General features: G+C 34.0%; 1 protein-coding gene across 3 annotated transcripts in view; it reads right to left on the reverse strand.

The window, feature by feature from the left end:
• The window catches only part of PCDH11X (protocadherin 11 X-linked), a 663,262-nt gene that overhangs the window by 279,336 nt on the left and 362,155 nt on the right, over positions 1–21,771 (reverse strand). For all 3 annotated transcript variants that reach the window (XM_084789429.1, XM_084789428.1, XM_084789430.1), the window contains exon 4: positions 9,642–9,722. In XM_084789429.1, the coding sequence (XP_084645555.1) occupies positions 9,642–9,722 (81 nt within the window). The remainder of the gene's footprint in view (positions 1–9,641; positions 9,723–21,771) is intronic.

Raw genomic sequence — 21,771 nt, forward strand, 5'->3', positions numbered from 1 at the left:
CATATTTCATCTTTATCATTATCATTATTTTCAACTTGAAACATCTATCTAGACCTAAAAATTAAAAACCTGATCTTAGTTGTAAGACTAAACTATCTGGTCTTTAACCCCATCAGAGACTTGAGAAGGAATAAATCTTAATTAGCTGAGTGAATCTGAAGTGCAGGTTAGCAGCTTCAGGAGAGAGAGAGAGAGAGAGAGAGAGAGAGAGAGAGAGAGAGAGAGAGAGAGAGAGAGAAAGAGAGAGAGAGAGAGAGTTTGCTACTTGAATAGTCATCCAAACCTCTCTATAATGTTAGAACATCATCATCAGCCATCTGCCCAATATATCTGACAGATACATTTGTAAGGCAGGAACTATTGAGGACTTGCTTACCCTGTCCTGGCATAAATTGGCTGTCCACTTTGCCTGCATCCAAGCTTGCCCTTTTTTAGGCAGAATTCTATCTGTGGTAGAAATAAGGATCCTTCATGTTCCAGCACCAAGTGCTTCAGTTGCTGTTCCTCATTAGAACAATTCAACTCCCAGGACACCTTTGAAGATTGCTTTCATGTCTATTGATCTAGCATTTCAGACTTTCCCACACCGAACTCTAAGCCTAAAATTTCTCTACATTTAGAAACTTGACCACAAATGCTATTTCTAGCCCTTCAAACCATTTCTCCAATTTTATTTGGGCCCCCACAAATGTATTATTTGTCCCACATGACCCAGAAGAAACCTTATGAGTACTATGCCCCATTTCCTTTGGGGGGTTGGGTAGGTTTTTGATTTCTTTGGCTATAGAGGGTAAATTTTCAATGGAAGCTAGTTATAAGTTTTTATTGCTATTTTTTAAAGAGAGAAAAGATGGTTAGACTCAGCGATATCTCTCTTTTCCTTTATATTGCATTCATAGGTTTGGAGATATGGGTTGGAAAGAAAGAAGGGGGAATATAGAAATATATAGGGAAGATGCAACAAAAACTAGATTAGTGAAGGTATTCCTAAATTTAATGCCTTAATTGTCATTCACAATGTTATTTTAATTCACTAGTACATAATTTTGTATATAGATGCAAAATAAGTTTAATTTAAGATACAGTGGCATAGAATACAAACACATTATATGTATTTCTAATCTAACATGCAGTATTGTACCCAAAGAACTCAATTATAATACAAGGTTTACTTCCAATACTTTGAAAGTGCTATTGCAGGCCATTTACAATAAATAATTTATACAAAATAGTTGTTAGTTGATCAAATCATGGTCATGTCAATTACTAGTTTATTTTTATCACAAAAATATACATCCTAAGTGCAACAGATAGATATGATTCTATAGAAGATAAGGTAAAATAGTTAGATAAGGTATTCAGACATCTCAGAGACATACAGAATAAGGCATTTAAAATGGTTTTATCATTTTAAGGATTCATTGATAATGAGACAGGTTAACTCCTGGCAACTCTCAGACTACATCAAAGATGAGGATGAACATCAAAGAACCTCCTTATGGAGATTCTTTCAAATGTGGTAAACAAGCCACTGGGCAAACCATCCTGCACTGTTCTTAAGTAGCCTCTTTTCCCTTTCTTTTCCCTTAGAAATTAGGCATATCCTATCTCTGACTCATTCTAATAAATCTTTCTCTGACCCACCACTTTGTCTGCCCCTGAATTGTTTTGGATTAGAGCTTTGTACTAAATGCCAGAGATATTAAAGGTGTGTACTAAAGAGGTGCCTATATTCTAGCCTGATCACACACCTAGGACTTTGGGTGTTATCCCTTGCAAGAGTAGCCATGTTGTTCAAGTGAAATTCCTCTACATATTGTTTCTCTACAAAATCATTTTCAGCAAACAGATGCCTAGCTTCTGCATTTGTTCTAAATTTATATTTCCTTTGTAAAATTTAATGCTACCTGCTGTCTACTTTCTACTCCAAATCATACTTTTATGACAATGATGTTCTCAGCTGGATTCTTGTTGCTTATTCATTTCTCAAGTGGCCCCTATACCTCTTCCAATATTATTTCCTTCATATCCAACATAATAAATGAATTGATGAGTTTCATTACCTTGATTTTTGTCTGATCCACAAGATTTCCTCTGTGATTACAAACAATTTGTTTCACTTGGATGATAGGAATAACTAGATGACTCATGTACAGGCTGCTAAGTCACAATTCAAAATTCTATGTTTAAAAATGATTCATATGATATAGATGTGGTATCTTTGATTTCCTTCTTATATGTAAAAACTGCAAATCTATGTTTTGTTTGTTTATGTTATGATTATCTGAATGATATTCAAAGTCTAAATTTATTTTTGAAAGCCTAATTATCACGAGCATTGAATGTCACATCTAGCAACTTCTTTTCAAATTTGATTGCTAATATCCTGTGGGTCAAGATCTACAGAAGAATGATTCCCATCTGTCATCCTCTGTACTTGACTGCTGTGGAAGCTCATAAGTCTTTTATAGTGGATCTGGAACCAATCTGCTATTTGACTAAAATTTACTAATTGGCTGCAGAAATCACAGGTCCTCTGGTCTTGTTTAGGATACATTTTTACTGATGGATGTTTCCAATGAATATAGTAATAGAAAGTATGTATGATGGATAATCATGAACCTCAAAATCAGGACATTTATACATGGATTTTCCTAGATAATATTTGAAGCTTTGAAATGCTAGATAGGTATTCAACCTTTCTCAGCTCTCACTTAGAAAAAAAGGAAAATTATTGGTTTAGTTCAAATATGCTTTAACAACAATAATTCACCAAAAATAAATAATATGTAAACATTTAGTATGATTTATATAACATTTGTTAATAAGAGTTAATTATTAATAGTATAAAAGGTTACACTTGGTGACCAAAGTATTTGAATCTAGTTGCACAGTGAAGAGGAATATTTTCTAATAGTCTAAAAAATAAACCCTTCTACTTATAAATAATGTAGATAACATTAGAGCACACTGATTACTCATATAACTAAGCTTTCCATTGTTTATAGAATAACACACTAACTTTCTTTGCATTCAAGAGCTTTTAGAAAATAGTTATGAAACATAAAACAGTTCTCAAAAATTCCAATGTTAAAATTTGTAAAAATTCTGATCTCAAATAATTCTGTGATAATAATTAACTTACATTATCACAAAACACATACTTCTCTTGAAGACATCACAAAAATATATCCAGAATTGTTTTTAGCCAAAAAGTTAGTACTTCAAATTTTGGAAAACAAAACAAAACAGGATCAGTATTTTTGCGGATCATAAATTATTTATCCACAATATATATATATATATATATATATATATATATATATATATATATATATATAAAATCTTAATAAAATATTATAAGATGTGAAATTTGCTGAAGTGTAAATAAAGTTAATAGATTGTGCATCTTAGACAATATCATGCAGTCTCACAGATCTCAACTTAATCTTTTGAAGGTATTTTTCCTGTAAGTGCAAATAATATTGGAAAAAAGCCTCCCAACACCAAGTAGGCATATATTGACTATGTGCAATGGTTAATCTTTATTTTTTCATAGTCTAGGAAGTTACTCTTCTTTTTATGTAGGGCTCCCTGACCCCCACTGCCCCAAAATAAGACAACATGGTGATTCTTAACTTGAGCATGTAAACATCCAATTGTAGTTTTACACTTGTATATAAATAAAAATATAAAACCTCAACCTGTTTTATATGTCCTGAGAAGAAATATGAGCCCTTTAGATTATGAAAAAAACAATACAGTTGATTTTATTATATAAAGGCTAATTATTCTAACTTCTTTGGATATCTTAAACTGCACTATGGCAAAATATAAAAGTAGTGTAGCAATCCCTTCCTCACATGATTTGATGTTAACATATTGAGTTATTGATTGTTAAAAATAATTATAAGATTATAAGGTAAGTCTTTAAAACTGAAAATTCTCATATTCTATCAGTGTTAATTGAATTTTTGTCTGTAGAAATATTTTATTAATACTTATATTAGTAGATTCACTGTTTCTATAGACTGTATTCATTTTGATGCACATGGTTTTTGTTTATTTCACTCCATCATTTCAAAAAGTTCATCTTACTTTAACATATGCAAATAAATGCAGGTGTGATGGCTGAAGATAAAATCATAATAGTTCTACATTTTAAAAAATCACCATTAAATGTTTCTTGTCTTCAGAATGACTTTACTTTCCTGCTGTCGATCCTCATTGAGAAACCATTTGTCATGGGACATGCCCCTTGGGCTAATATGCAGATATAAGGACTCTAGATGAGAGAATCATGGGAGAATGGCAAAGTAGAAGGATCCAGAGGGTCCTAGAAGCCTACAAGTAGAACATTATGATAGGCAGATTTGGGCACAGGGGTCCTGCTCAAACTAAGGCACCAGTCAAGGACAATACAGGCGGTAAACTTTAAACCCCTACCCAGATCTAGACAATGGACAGAACATTCTCGGCAGTAGAGTGGAGAGTGGGATATTACTTTCTCACATACTCTGGTGTCTCACCTTTGACCATGTCCCCTGGAGGGGGAGACCTAGTGGCACTCAGAGGAAGGACAGCAGGTTACCAAGAAAAGACTTGATACCCTATGAGCATATACAGGGGGAAGATGTCCCCCTCAGAAACAGTCATAGGGGAGGGGAATAAGGGGAAAATGGGAGGGAGGGAAGAATGGGAGGATACAAGGAATGGGATAACCATTGAGACGTAACAAGAATAAATTAATAAAGGAGAAAAAAAGAGAAACAATTTGTCAGTGATTAAGTTAGGTTTTGAAGGGAGATCCAGGCAAAACATATTTTTCTTTGTTATTTCCTACCATCTTTGTGTTCCCTACATTTTACCTGTATAAAATAGGGGAAATAATAATAATAAGGTTTATGCATACTTATATGCTTGTAAGGATAATTAAATAAATTAATGATGAATTGCTTAAGATCATCCTTGGTGTGTAGTAAATCTATGAAAATATTGGTAAATAAACCATGTTCATAGCAGCCTTATTCATAATAGCCAGAACATGGAAACAGCCTAAGTGTCCCTCAATAGAAGAATGGATAAAGGAACTGTGGTACATATACACTATGAAATACTATTCAGCTATTAAAAACAAGGAATTCCCAAAATTTGTGGATAAATGGATTGAGCTAGAAATGATCATAATGAGTGAGTTAACCCAGAAGCAGAAAGACTCAAATGGTATATACTCACTTATATGTGCATACTAGCCCAAGGGGCATGTCCCACCAAAGCCTTCACTTACCAGGAAACTGAGACACAGGGGAGGACATTCTAGTGGGACTCTAGATTAGTGAATCATGGGAGAATGGCAAAGTAGAAGGATCCAGAGGGTCCTAGATGCCTACAAGTAGAACATTATGATAGGCAGATTTGGGCACAGGGGTCCCGCTCAAACTAAGGCACCAGCCAAGGACAATACAAGCGGTAAACCTTAAACCCCCACCCAGATCTAGACAATGGGCAGAACACTCTCCACAGTAGAGTGGAAAGTGGGGTATTACTTTCTCACATACTCTGGTGCCTCACCTTTGACCATGTCCCCTGGAGGGGGAGACCTGGTGGCACTCAGAGGAAGGACAGCAGATACCAAGAAGAGACTTGATACCCTATGAACATATACAGGGGGAGGTAATCCCCCTCAGGAACAGTCATAGGGGAGGGGAATAAGGGGAAAATGGGAGGGAGGGAAGAATGGGAGGATACAAGGGATGGGATAACCATTGAGATGTAACAAGAATAAATTAATAAAGAAGAAAAAATAATTAAAAAATAAAATAAAATATATTGTTATTAGGCTGCATTTCCTTCCACCATATTTTCTAATAATTATTTTTGTTACTTTCCTTTTATAGGAGAGTTTATTATGATGCTGAGCATTTTTTATGTTCTTCATGGCAAATCAGTTATATTCTTTTACATATCTGTAACTAAAGTAACAAGAAAATCTCGGGAATCAAAGTCAAACAATACCATATATATAGAAGCCACAATTTTTATAGCAGTTTTCCAGTATTATTGTTTTGATTTACTAATTTTTATTCCCACATTTTCAAAAATTTTTATTTAATAGATGTACAGTTATAGCCACAGTATTCTCTTCTCCACATATGTGATTGAAATGATGTCTTTTTTGCATACTTTCTTTTTTTCAGTGACAAATAACTTGTGGACTTAGCAAGTCAGCTGCATTTTGAACTTTGATTATGAACAGCATTATGAATTGTGATATTGTACACAAGACTTGACATGCCTGACCAGACCTAACACCGAAATGGATAATGGAGATAGATGTGAAATCTCACCATTTTTAGCTGCTAGTGAATCGAATCAGATTTCTCTAGTATCATGGCTACTGGTAAGTAGACCACTCTCTATTAGATGAGGACTGGAAAGACACAAAATTGGTTGAATGGGGAAGAGAGTAGATCTGGACAGATCTGGTGGGTATGAATATGATCAAAAACATGTTTGAAACTAGCAAAGAATTAATATATTTAAATTCAAATAAAAAATAAAACAAAGCAGCTGGGCGTGGTGGCACATGCCTTTAATCCCAGCACTCGGGAGGCAGAGGCAGGCGGATCGCTGTGAGTTCGAGGCCAGCCTGGTCTACAAAATGAGTCCATGATGGCTAAGGCTACACAGAGAAACCCTGTCTCTAAAAACCAAAAAATAAATAAATAAATAAATAAATGAATGAATAAATAAATAAATGTAAACCAAAGCTCAAACTTCCTCAACTGAACTGAACTCTATTCATTGTAAGAAAAAAAAAAAAAACCATAGGGTGTAACTTATCAGTATAAGTTATATAGTGTTTTAAATGATAAAATTTCTACGGTAATTTGATATTGAATTGAAGACTCAAGAACAATAGAAAATATCACATAATTTAAAAACTCAAGCAAAAAGAACACAGAGATTCAAATCACTCACTTTCTTCTGTGAGCATTTTGTTTGTTAACAAATAAAATATTAAATTACACATTGTTTAGTAGAATAAAGTTAATAGTAAATATCTGGCTCCACAAAAAAGAAAAAAAAGCTTCTTAGTCAGTTCTCATATTTGTAGAGGGCAAACGTCTAGGTTTGTCTAGCTTTTAACTGTATATATGTATAGTAGTGTATGTCATCTTGGGAAGTTAAACTTTTGGACATAATAGCACACATGTTGAAATTATGTACGAGTGGTTATATACATCAATGGCAGAGCATCAAACTTGCATGATCCCAAAGCAACTTTAAACATATAAATGATAAATAAGGTGCATTTTTCTCAATGTTTCTTTTCTGAAAATTCTTAGTTACATCTATCTGTAATCAATTAACCAATAGAAGAATCATATAATTTCTCTTAGACACAAATATAGACTAGATCATATTATGTTCACAAGGTATTCTCAATCCTCACAAAATTTCTTGAGACTGAATCAGAAGAACTTCAAAATTTGATATTTAAAGCCTGAAATTTGGTAAAACATCATATTTAAACATGAGTAATTTATATCTTGTCGAAGTTTGAACAGGTTTTACTGGTTTTAAAGTTATATTTAAATTAATGATTTTGTCCCACAGTGCACAGATTCTGTAACTCTTGCCAAAGGCATATTCTAAGTATATGGACCATTTCTTTTTATTAGTCAATTGCATGGACTTAATGGATTTCCAGACTTTTTGTTAAGATGAATAAATGTGACATTTTCTGATTGTATAAATTTTGATTTATGGTTCTACATTTTCATAATTTATTTTCCCTGTAACAAATTATAAAACATTAGAAAATAACTAAGTAGAAGACAATGGATGATTAATTTGGTGTCCCAGGGATTAGACTCCTGACTTTTACCTTAGTAATCTCTGTGTAGTACTGGGAATTGACCCCAGGACTTGATCTAGGATAGGTCAACAATCTGCCACTGAAGTACATCCTCACAATAGGACTTTTAAATTATTCCCTAATCAAATTGCTTGATACAATTCCAACCACTCGAACACACCAAGGACTGGACCACATAATGCACAATTTTTTACACTGATTCCTCTAATTACCACACCTTGTGTGTGTAATTTCATCATTATTTTTAAATTTGTTCACTTTACATCCAGATTGTAGCCCCTTGCTACTTCCTCATCCCACACTCCCTCCCTCATCACATTTCCCTCCCTCTCCTAGTCCTCAGAAGGAGAGTCCTCATCCCTTATCATCTGACCTATCAAGTCTCATATGTACTACCCGTATCCTCTTCCTCTGTGTCTTGGCATGGTTGACCCACCAGAGGGAAGTGATGAACTTGGGGGGAGGGGCAGAGCTCATTTTAGAAGTAGTCATTACTCCTAGTATTATGGGATCCACTAGGAGAATGTGCTGCCTATCTACTACACCTGAGCAGAGTGTCTAGGCACACATCCTGCATGGTACTTGATTGGTGCAACAGTCTCTGTATTGTAGTGTGGTTATCCTGAATTATATGGCTAATATCTGCTTTGAGTGAGTATATAACATGCATGTCTTTCTCGGTCTGGGTTACCTCACTCAGGATGATCTTTTCTTGTTCAATCAATCTGCTTGCATATTTCAAGATTTCCTTGTTCTTAATAGCTGAGTATACCATTGTGTTAATGCACCACAGTTTCTTTATCGATTCAGCTGTTGAGGGACATTTAGATTGTTTCTAGATTCTAACTATTGTGAATAAAGCTGCTATAAACACACATGACCAATACCCTTGTTGTATGGTGGGGCATATTTTGGGTCCATACCCAAGAGTCGTTTGGCTGGGACTTAAGGTAGAATTGTTCTCAATTTTCTGATAAAGTGTCAGATTGATTTCCAAAGGGTTTGTACAAGTTTGCACTCCTACCAGCAACAGAGGAGTCTTCTCCTTTCTCTAAATACTTGTTGGCATGTGCTGTCATTTGGGTTTTTTACCTTAGCCATTCCGATAGTTATAAGATGGAATCTCAGAGTCATTTTGATTTGCATTTCCCTGATGACTAGGGATGTTGAACATTTCTTTAAGTGTTTCTTGGCCTTTCGATATTTCTTTTTTTGAGAATTCTCTATTTAGTTCTGACCCCCATTTCTCAATTGAGTTATTTGGTTTAGTGGTATTATATTTCTTGAGTTCTTTATATGTTTTGGATATTAGCCATCAGTCGTGAGTAAGGTTCCCTTCAGGAACTTTTAGATATGTTGCAAAACTACCTTGGTTATAGCTGAAAATCTGTCCCTTATGTCCCCAACCCTTACATTATCCACCCCAGAACTCCGAGGATCTTTGTCACTGGTTTCTGGTTTGGTTGCTCTTTAATTTTTTTCTAAAATTCATTCTAAAATAGGTATTCATTTTGAAATTACATAGACTTTCCCTATTTCTTTTTTCTCCATGAACATAACTTAAACTTGAACCATTTTATCAATTTTTAAATTTTCATAAATTGTATGTATACACTAGCAAGTTTATATGTCACGCTGTCTTTTAATATGTATATTGTTTGTGTTAATAGACCCAAATATTGTAGCTTTACAGGTGAAGTTTGAACTTGTATACAAAAGAAATAGGGAGGAAATGTTAAAAATCATGTCTCTTTCATACCTGTGGATGAGGATGAGTCCAGATTTCCACAGTTGTTGCCTCTTTCATGGGAGTGCAAGATCGTACCACCTCCTTCATTGACTTTGTAAAGGAAAAAAAAAGAGTATTTTGAGCTGCTTATTCAACATAAGGGAGCTACCAATACATTCATACAATGTATTCACACAGACATTGTATACAAGGAGACAAGAAATTTATTTTTAAGGAATAATATTTTATGCAACAAATGTTAGTACATATTATTACATGCTGATTCTGCCAGGTAGTAAAAATAAAGTGTGAAACAAAACATATCATGGAGCTTATATTCAAATATAATGATCTTATTTGTTATATATGAAAAAATGTGCGAGGAACAATCTAAATGATTTTAGTCCATGTTTAAGTTGTAAAGAATTTCAATATAATATTTTTCTAAGTCATGACTTCAAGATTTATGACTACTGTTGCACCATAGTCTAAAATTATAATCTTCCTTGTGTGGTATGACACTGGATATCACCCATTTGTCATAAAAAAGGTAAACAATGTGTGCAATAAATGTCAAAAGTGCTTTATGAACTAATGGACAAACATTTACCTAACATGAAAAAGATGGAAGTTTGTACTCCATTTAATTTGTTTTTCCTAATATTTTAGAGTATATTCTCTGTCTTAAACCCTTAAGTTCACATGATATATGCTTTAACTATATATGATTTTAGGTAATGCAATAAAATATTGAGAAAGCTCATGATGTAATCAATGAATGGATTATCAAAGGAAAAGAAATAGACATTACATAACCCAAAGCTGGAGGATGGTTTCGTGGGAAAATACTGTAGTTGAGATAATTTGTCATACACCTTTTATCATGCTCTCATAATTTTGTGATGGTGCATAGTATATTACGTATTACAATGATGCTGCTAATACTTGTCATGGTTTCATGACATCACCTTACTCTGAGTGACTAATTTATTCACGTGTAGAAGTGCATGTGTTAACAGGACATACTCATCAAATGACAACAAGAAAAAAAAAGATTTTGATTTAGATTTTTTTGATCCTGACATTTTAAATGCAATTGGACAAGCATTATTTTACTATCAGTTAAAGGTTAACACATGGTTATTATGAAGGGATACTATTGCTGTTACATAAAACACACATAACTTGTTAGTATTACTTTACTAAACTGTCATCGCCATATTTCCCCTTATGAAAACACAGCAATCATGAGATCAAGAATTCAAAATGGAAAACCATATACTAGCAAATTTGTCTTATGCAAATATACAACTAAATAAATGAAATGAGGCTATAAGAAAATAAATATTCAGATTATCGAGACATAAATTAAATGGAGAAACAGGGAAACTAATAGACATCATGAAACAAATGGAACAAACAAGGCACTGGGAAAAATGTCCTCATTTCTATCATGGACAGAATTCTGCTTTAAAAAAATGGCAAGCTTGGATTCAGCCAGAGTTGATGGCCAAACTCTGCCAAGACAGGATAAGCAAGCCCTCAATAGTTTCTGCCTCACAAATATGTCTGTCAGAAGGCTGAAGAAGATGCTCCAATATTATAGAGTGTTCTGGGTGACTATTCATGTAGCAAACTGTCTGTGTCAACTTCTACTTTGGAAAGCTATTAACCTGCACTCCTGGCATACTCAGGTAGTCATGTTTATTCCTTCTCAAGTCTCTGCTGGAGTTGAAGACCAGATAGCTTAGTTTTACAATTAAGCATAGTTCTTTAGGGGTTAAGATGTTTTTAGGTCCAGATAGATGTTTTAAGTTGATAATGACAAGATGTGATGGAGATTGATTTATGCTCAGAATTTTAGACAAACTATGAAAGGAGAGATGTTCTCTTCCAGGCTATCAAATATCAATAGCGAAAACACTAAGAATGTATCATTTATATAATTTCTGATGATATCATTGTTCATCTTGCTATAGGTAGTTCATTCTATATATGTAATAATATAAAGTATATGTTAAAACTAAAAAATAAGATAATAAAATAGTAAAAATTAAAAATAAATAAATAAATAGAAAAACAAAAAAGAAAGTATTTTTTGAAAAAAACTCTCTTTAGTATAAACAAAACCTTTTTATTAATAGTCACTGCATTAAATCCCATTTGCTTACAGAAATTAGTAGCATGTATTAAGAAAATAAATTAATTTGATATTAGATATTTAGTAAGTATATTTACACAAAAATTACAGACATTAAGATGTTAAGTATGAAGAGGAATTTAGAAAGTATGGAGAAATAATTTGGAATATGTTTCCTTTTTATGAATTAACAGATGTTACCAACAATAATAAATAGTGGTTTCTTTTGTGAAAAATCAGTATTAAGTTTGAAATGACTAAACATTTACCTTTATGAACTGCTCTTTTGGCAAAAAATGCATAGCATGTTTTTAAATATGTTGAAAATTTAGAAATTATGACTGAAGAATGATAAAATACACATAGGAAAGAAAGAAGTTCATTTAATAAAAAGTTTTTTAAATGTATTTTTCTTGTTTTTTGGTCATGAGATCTTCCAGAGGAATACCCAGCATGGATCTGAAGATATACTACAGAGCAAAAGTAAGAAAAACATCATGATACTGGCTTAGAATTAATTTGATTAATCAATGGAATCAAATCAAGACCCAGAAATAAACCCACACACCTATGCACACTTGAGTTTCAACAAAGAAGCCAAAACTAGGCAATGGAAAATAGATAGTATCTTGAGCAAATGATGCTGCTTCTAATTGCATGTATACATGGAGAAAAATGCAAGTAAATCCATATTTATCACCATGCACAAAACTCAAGTCCAAGTGGATTAAAGACCACAACATAAAACTAGACATGCTAAATATGTTATAAGTAAAAGTGGAGAAGAGCCTTGAACTCATTTACACAGTAGTCTACTTCTTGAACAGAACCCTGACAGCTCAGGCTCTAAGGCCAACAATAAATAAATGAGCTACTATCTATATGGGGTATAGAGCTAAACAGAGAATTCTTAACAGAGGAATGTAGGATGACTGAAAAAAATACCTAAAGAAATGCTCAACTTTCTTGGTCATCAGGGAAATGCAAATCAAAATGGCTCTGAGATTCTATTTCACAACAGTCAGAATGACTAAGATAAAAAACTCAAGTGATAGCACATGCTGGAAAGGATGTGAAGAAAGAGGAACTCTGCTCCATTGCTGGTGGGAGATCAATCTTTTATAACCACTTTTTTGTACTTTCTAAGAAAATTGAGAATACTGCTACCTCAAGACTCAGCTATACCACTTCTGGGCATATACCTGAAAGATGCTTTACTATACAAGGACATTTGTTCATTTATGTTCATAATGGCTTTCTTCATAATAGCCAAATTCTGGAATCAACCTAGATGTCCCTCAAGCAAAGAATGGATAAAGAAACTGGTGAATTTACACAATGGAATACTATTCAGCTATTAAAAACAAAGAATTTCTGAAATATTCAGGCAAATGGGTGGAACTGGAAATGATCATTCTGAGTGAGGTAACCCAGACACAGAAAGACATCCATGGTATATCCTTTCTTATAAGTGGATATTAGTCCAACATAGATTTCCTCTAAGAGAGTCCATTCAGTGGAGGACCAAGACAGATACTAGCACTCACCACTGTACTCTGGACAAAGCACTGGGAGTTGTATAGAAGAGCTGGGGGATGGAATGATGGGGGGATGTTGTCAGTAGCTCCACATTGAGACTATCAAGGCCAGAAGATTAGACCCAGTGTGGCCTACTGATGTGCAAACCAAGGACATTTCAAGAAGGAAACCTAGACCCCTGTTCTGATGCAACCAATGAACACCTTATTCTCCATGCGGGTGAGGAGAGAACAAATGACTTCTCATGACAGAAACACTGGTGCCCACGGTTTGATCACTGCCCCTTGCTGGAGAGGGACGACAGGGAAGCAGGCTATCCAGATGAAACCTAATAGGCTGTAGTCAGATGGTGTGGGAGAAGGACCCCACCTGTCAGAGGTAAAAGAGATGAGAATAGGGTGGAAGGGAGAGGAAGAGTGGAAACAGAAAAATAAGAGTGATGGTATTATGATCAGGATGTAATATGAATAAATTTTAAATAATATAAAATACATAAAAACAAAACATATTTGGTATTCAAAGTGTAGTTAGTTTCTGTATCAATTGGCATATTGTTGAATGTATTTTAATTTATCATTGGTTATTGAAACAGTAGAATCAATAGTGAATATCATTAACTCTTGTGAACTGAATCACCAGGATTTTGTAAAAATTTGTCAAAACTGTAGGTGGAGTAAACCAACTTACCACACTAAGCAAACATTTGGATACCAGAGCAATAACAAAGAATTATATAGGTATTTTGAGACTGATGCTGAAATTACAAAGTTACTGAATGAGAAGGGAATCTCATTACCAAACAAAAAATCACACTACAAAATACTTTTTTGCTATATACGTGACATTTCTTAATAAATGAAACTACATATTCAAGGTAAAACTGTTTATATGTGAAACTTAAACTGCAATAAAGGCATTTTGACATGAACTTCAAATTTGAAGTCTTGTCAAATTCATTTATAGACTCCAGTGCTGTCAAAAATTTCTAGCAGGAGGAGAAATCTCTATCCCCTAACAATTTACAAGTGAGTTATGACATATATACAAGTTTACATAATATTTAAAGTATATCTCTAGTTACTTGTAGACGAAGACACTTGACTTGAGATGAACAAGTTCATACATCTCCTCTATCACAGTGAAATTGCTCTCTATTGACATTGCTTGTTTGCCACCAATACAAAGTTTTGTGAAAATACATTTTCTATTTGATCATACAAGAAGTTCACTCATTCAAATAAAAATATTGCCAACAACTCAACTACAGAAGCAGGAAAGGATATTGGGTAACACTAAGTAAGTAAGCTAAGCAAGAAAGGATGACAGAGCTTAGAAGAGAATATGGGAAGGACTTTTTGTTTCTATCTTATTATTTTTCAAAGATGTCAATATACTCCAATTTAGTAAGAAAACAGTGTGTTCAAGATGATTAAAATGCCAGAGATGTATCATAATGGTAGGGAAAAATGTGTGCAAAAATGAACTAAGTTCCCTACTTTAGAAGGATCTACAAAGTAGGCTAAAAACTATATACCGGAAACAAACTTGAAACATTTTATTTTTTAAAATGTATTTATTTATTTTTCTCTTCTTTTTATTTTATCGTTAACTTTACATCCCAATCATAGCCTCCTCCTTCCCTATTTCCCCTATTCCTCCTCTTCTACGCCTTATAGAAGACAGCCCCACCCACCCATCTACTAGCCCAGCATAACAAGTTACATGAGGACTAAGAGCATTCTCTTCTCCTGAGGCCTGGCAAGGTAGCCCCACCATAAAAACATGATCAAGAAGCATGCAACAGAGTCCTTGTCAGAGTCAGCTTCCATTCTCCTTAGTGGATGACCAAGCTGACCATTGGTAATGTCTGTGTAGGAAGCCTAGGTTCAGCCTGTGCATGGTACTTGGTTGGAGCTTCAGTCTCCATAGGCCCATTTGGCCTGGATAAATTGGTTCTGTTGGTCTTGTGGAGCACCTGTACCTTCTGACTCTATTCTTCCTCATACTGTTCCATAAGACTTCCTGAGCTCCACCCAATGTTAGGTTATGGGACTCTGCCTCTGTTCCTGCCAGCTGCTGGGTGGAAGCACTCAGAAGGCAGCTATGCTAGGCTCCTGTCTGAAAGCATAGCAGAGTATCATTAATAGTGTCAGGGGTTGTCTGTCCCTCACAGGGTAGGTCTCAGGTTGTGCCAGGTATTGGTTGGATATTTCCTCAATCTTTGCTTTGCTTTTGTCCCTGCATATCTTATAGGCAGAATACGTTTTGGGTCAAAGTTTTTGTAGGTAGTTTAATGTTCCTCTCCTTCTACTAGGAGTCTTGTCTAATTAGAGGGTGGCCTTTTCAATTTCCTGACCCTTCCTATTATGAGTCTCAGAATTTATATATTTACTTTTCATTGTATCATAGCTCCATCGGTCCTATCTACCTGGTCTTTCCTTCCCACCCTCTCCTCCTATTACCCTACCCTTCTCCTCAGAAAGTGGGAGGACCCCCAAACCAACGGCTTGTCAAGTCTCATAAAGACTGCGTTCCTCCTCATCTACTGAGGCCAGGCAAGGCAGCCCTGTTGCCACTGCTCAACTTACTAGGGGACCCACATTAACTGGCCATCAGTTACATATGTATGGAGCACCTAGATCCACTCCATGCATGCTCCCTGGTTTGTGTTTCTGTCTCTGTAAGACCCCAAGGATTGAGGATATTTTACTCTGTTGGTCTTCTTACAGTGTTCCTGTTCCTTCTTGTTGAGGCCTCTCAGAGAAAGGTTAAACTAAGCTGCTGCTTATGAACATACAGATTATTATTAATGGTAGCACAGTTTAGCCTTCTCATATGGAGTGTGTCTCAGGTTGGGCTAGACATTGCTTGGTCATTCCCTCAGTCTCTATCTTTATCTCTGTGCATCTTGTAGGATCAATTTGGTTTGAAGGTTTTGTAGGTGGCTTGGTCGTCCCCGCCCACCACTATATATCCTGAGTGGCTTGAAGGTGCCCTCCCCAGTCTCTGTGATCCCACTGCTAGGAGCATCAGCTAGAGACATCACTATATACTTCCTGTACTTCAGCCTGTCTCTGATCTCCAGCTTGTCTTTGTGATGTTCCAGTCTTTGATTTCCCTTTTCTCTCTAGGCCCTGAAACCTCCCTTCCCCAATCTCCCCATTTCTTATCCCCTCCACCTTGTTATGCCTAAACAATCAACTGTAGGCTAAAGATTCACAGTAGACCTATGCTCAGGTCATATTTTTTTTTTTAAATAAAGCAAATGTCTTGAGTTTTTATATGTGTATTTAAGCAATCTACTTTAAACTGACTATTTCAATTCTGAATAGCTAAATGTATGTCTAGGAAGCTTTCTGTTAAACACCCAATGCTGAATTAAAATATTCATTAAATTATGTAAGGATGGCATATTAAGAATTTAAGAGTTTAAAACAAAATGTGTGAATATATCTTTTCCAGTTAACTTTGGTAACTATTTTGTAATACACTTATTAATTAAATAGCCAGAAGTTTATTGAAAAAATGTACAAACATAACAATGAAAAGGTCTTACATTCTTGTAAGTGTTCTGTTCTTACTTCTTTCTCTAACACCAAAGACTCCAAGTTATATGAATGAGGCAAATGGCATTAAAATATGACCTTATACATTTATACATTTCACTATAATGCAAATGTGAAATTTTGCAACTATTGAAAACCACAGTATTTATATGCATTGTTGACTGCTTTAGGAAAATTAAATATGCATGATCCATGACACTTGATGAATGATGCTGATCTGCATTTCTCATTCTTTTATATGTTCAATGTGCTGAGCTAATCTGTATCTGCCCTTTTATGGATTTGAGTGTCAAACTGCCAAGAAATGAAGAAAATTATTTAAAGTAATCAGGCTTTGTATATTTAAGACTCATTTAAATCCAGTTCACATGAAGATAGTATTCAGTGCCAAAATGCAAGCTATGTCTCTTACTAGTGATCTTAGAGCATTTTGAAAAGTGTTATTGCATTTTTGTTAACAATAAAGAATTTTGCAGAGTGAAGGATTGGAAGATATTGAATATTATTATTACTCCTGAATTCAAGATCACTATTTCTTAGGTTAGAAAAGAATCTGATATGTAAAACTGAATTAGATCTCGCAAGCATTAATTATTAAGTAGCAATTTCTGTTCACCTAAATGTAAAACAGACAAATTTGAAAATAAGTATTATTGTTTCCATAGCATCTTCTTCAGAATCCTAAAATTTCAAGAATGAAAAGGTTGCTTAGAATTTACTTGTGGTGGGTTAAAAAAGATTTAACCCACATAAGTCTGAGACATTTGAATACTTAGTCACAGTTTGGTGGCTGTTTGGTGAGGATTAGAAGCTGTGTTGTTTTGCTAGAAGTATGACAATGGGCAGAGGTTTTGAAGTTTCAAATATACTTCCATATGCGTTGTATTCTCTCTATCCTGCTAGTGCTTTGAATTCTGAGTTGCTACTCAGGCTGCCTGCTGCCTGCTACAACTACTCTGTCAATGTGTATTCTAAATCTCTGGAATGAAAAGACCAATATAGACTCTGTCTTATATAAGTATAATTGCTCATGGTATTATCATTTTAATAGATAATATCTGAGATATTACTCGATTTTTATGTAAAAATTGATTAATAAATTTATTTAACACAAATGCTCAAAATTCTACAAGGTAGCCCTCTTCCCATTCTCCAGTCCCCAATCTAGAAATTAATTTTAGGCCTGACTTCCTTTAACAAACACGTTTCTGCTCAAAATATATAGCTTTTGGATAAATTGAGAAAATGTTATCTGTGATTTCATCTCTCAGACAAGTGTTAAGAAACTGGTGCCCATGATTTAAAAGAGTAAAAAATATTTCTTTAATGGAATTGTCTTGCAAAAAATAACTAAGAATGAGGATAATATAACTGAACCTTCTAAATTTGGGAAGTCTTGATATACTTCTCTGTTGTTTCCTAGAATCTGTGATTTAGTCATATGACTTGTTTTATTTCTTAATTTATTCAGATTATACCTCAATTGTTATCCCATCACTTGTATTCTCCTATTCCTCTCTCCCTCCCACTTTCACCCTATTCCCCTACCCTACATCTGTGACAGAGGGGTACTTGCTCCCCCACTATATGATCATAGGCTCTGAAGTCGTATCTTGGTAGCCTGCTTATTCTTTCTTTAATTCTATGAACTCATCACAGAGCTACATAGAGGATATACATGGACAGGTTTTTCAGTATAATTCCCAATATAGTATTTTACTCATTCTTTGAGCATTTTATATATAGTATTTTGTTCATAATTTACCTCCATTCCTCCCCCTAATTATCTCTAGATTAACCCTTCACACCACTTCCATCATTTAAGTTCTTTTTTTAAAAAAAGGACAGAGTTAAATTAATGTTATCTGTATACACATCCGTGCTTCTTGAACCTTGCGGGGAGGGGATATATTATAGACACCTCATTTATGGCTGAGTATTCCACAGAAACTTATTCTTTGCAGTTTTACCAATTGTGAGTTTCTTTATTAGCACCCATTAACTACATAGACAAAATTCTCTATGTTTGAAAGCAACACTAACATATGGTTATAGAAATACAAGTTTAGAGGATAGGTTGATACTATGTTTACTTAATAAAATATAGTATTATGCTCATGCCTAGAGCTCATGAGATGGCCATCCATGAGTTTGGGTCATTGTTGGAATACCAAGCATGGTTTTCCTCATGTGGAGTAGGCATGAAATCCAATCAGAAAGCAATTGTTGCTTATCTACATTATTTTGCTATTATTGTATCCATAGATATATCTTACAAGATATGATTTTGTCTTGTTGAATATACACCTGATTACAGTTATTCTTTTTTATAATATCTATTTCATACACACACACACACACACACACACACACACACACACACACACACATATATATATATATATATATATATATATATATATATATATATATATATAAAACCTTCAAATATACAAACATATAATGAAAAGCACACCTAACCCAGCTATTATCGTGTCTCTAAAATGTACTTTCCTCTTAAGTCACACATATGATATGAGCTAAAATATGGAAGAAAATCTATGAAGTGAAAGGAAGCTGAAAAGCAGCCAAATTATTCATGTATCTAATGAAGTAGACATTAAACCAAAATTAAGTCAGAGGAGTAAATGCAACCACTACCTAGTAATAAAGTTCACAAGGAGATATAACAATTATAAATATATGTCCACCAAATATTCATTGTCCCTATTCTATAAAATAAATGCCAGAGCACAAAGGTCAAAGGTCAGATAGGTAGTGCTCTAATAATGGGGATAAATTCACCAAACCACTGCCAAATTTAGTTAGGTAACACTAATGAAAAACTTCTCCAATACAAACATTAAGCCAATGAAGTAAAAATTAATTGTTGATGATTCTAAATTGTGGAAAAGACTCTTATGATCATGGATTGGTAGATTTAATAATGTGAAGTGATGCTATTGTGAAAGCAGTTTATAAATATTGTAATCCCTATGGAAATCCTGGTTATACTTTTTCACGGAACTAACAAAAACAGTCTTAAAATTCAAAAGAAAACACAAAGACCCAGGATAGTCAGAGCAAATGTAAACGATTAGAAGCATGCTAGAGGTCTTACAACATTTAATCCTCAATTACACATTCTTTCTCAGAAGCCAAAAGGCAAATTTCAATATTCTGAAAGTTAGCACAAAACAAAACAAAACAAAACAAAACAAAAAACAAAAACAAAAAGAAACAAAAAAAACCTACCCAGTCAGTATCACTTTAATTTCTTCATGTCCTGTGACCAAATTAAGTAGTGTCTTTTGAAGTATGGTTTTACTATCAAGAACTGGTGGCTGACTAAGAACAAACACAGTAGCCTGTATTATTCTGGTGGTCTCTGAACACCCTTGACCAGCAACTGAATATGAGAAATCTCACTCCTGCCTGTCCTTGTGGCATACTCAGGTAGTTAAGATTATTCCTTTTCAAGTTTCTGGTGGAGTTGAAGACCAGGGAGCTTAGTTTTACAAAGAAGTTTAGTTGTTTAGGGGTTAAGAAGTTTTTATGTCTAGATAGAAGTTTTAAGTTTATAATGACAAGATGTGATGGAGATTGATTTACACTCAGATTTTTAGATGCACCATGATAGGAAAGATGTTTTCTTCAAGGCTGTCAAATACAAATAGCCAAAGCACTAAGAATGTAACATTTATATAATTCCTGATTGTGTTATGGTTCTTCTGACTATATGTAGTCTATTGCATATGTATAATAATATAAATGTATATGCAAAAAATTAAAAAATATTTAATTAATTAAAAAATAATAAATAAAATAAATAAAAATTTAAAAAAGAAAAATGAAAATCCAGATACACTTCAACTTGGTCAGTGATTATTATTTCTCAAAGATGGCAGTCTTTTCCTTAGAAACATGAGTAAATTCCAATTTTCTAGGTAATCATTCCAACTCAAAAAAAAACTCAAAGAAAATTGTAACAAGTTGTACTGTCACAAACATCACTTTAGTTTATATACCAAAGAACCAAACTAAAGTTAGCTGGTATGTTATTATTTTGTTGACTTATACTTGACATATTGAGTGATTATGGGGAAAACATCTTTTCAAACAAACATACTAGACATATTCCAACGGTCTTATATGGTCTTATATGCTATCTTATAAAATGTTATATGTCCAAAGTTTTGGAGGATATTTCTAGTAATTATACTTTTGAAAATAATATAAATGTATACAAATATGTTTGAAATTAGCATGTAGCTCCTTCATTTTCATAAGCATTAGTTTTATCATGAACATTACATCCATAAATAGGATGACGTTTCCAAATATCTAAACCATAATTGAAACTCACTTATAAGAATAATTCATACTTGATTGACTTCTACTAAAATAATTTTCTTTTGGTTTTTCGAGAAAGGGTTTCTCTGTGTAACCTTGGCTGTTCTGGACTCATTTTGTAGACCAGACTGGCCTCGAACTCACAGCAATCAACCTGTCTCTGACTCTCGAGTGCTGGGATTACAGACATGAGCCACTACTACCCCCGCTAAAATCTTTAGTTTACAAAAATCTTTTTTATTTTTATTATAAACTACATTTCATGCTTTTAAATTGTTGAGAATATATTCTACATGTTTCTTGAATTCCTAAACAAAAGTCTATTGTGTGGTATTTTACTATAAAATTGAATATTCAGTCAGTCAGCAGACAATTCTAACTACCTTCAGAAGTTCCTAAATCTGATCAGATTCACCATGATATTCCTTTCTAAGGATAATTAATAGACTACTAGGAGTCACTCTTAGAAAATCCAAGCTGTGAAGAAGACTCTAAGATAAGATCAGATAATAAAAAAAATCAGCCGAGGAACCTGGAAAAAAGATTAGACTAACTATGTCCC

Source organism: Acomys minous (genome assembly GCF_964271855.1).
Source record: "Acomys minous genome assembly, chromosome: 7".
Classification (NCBI taxonomy): Eukaryota; Metazoa; Chordata; class Mammalia; order Rodentia; family Muridae; genus Acomys; species Acomys minous.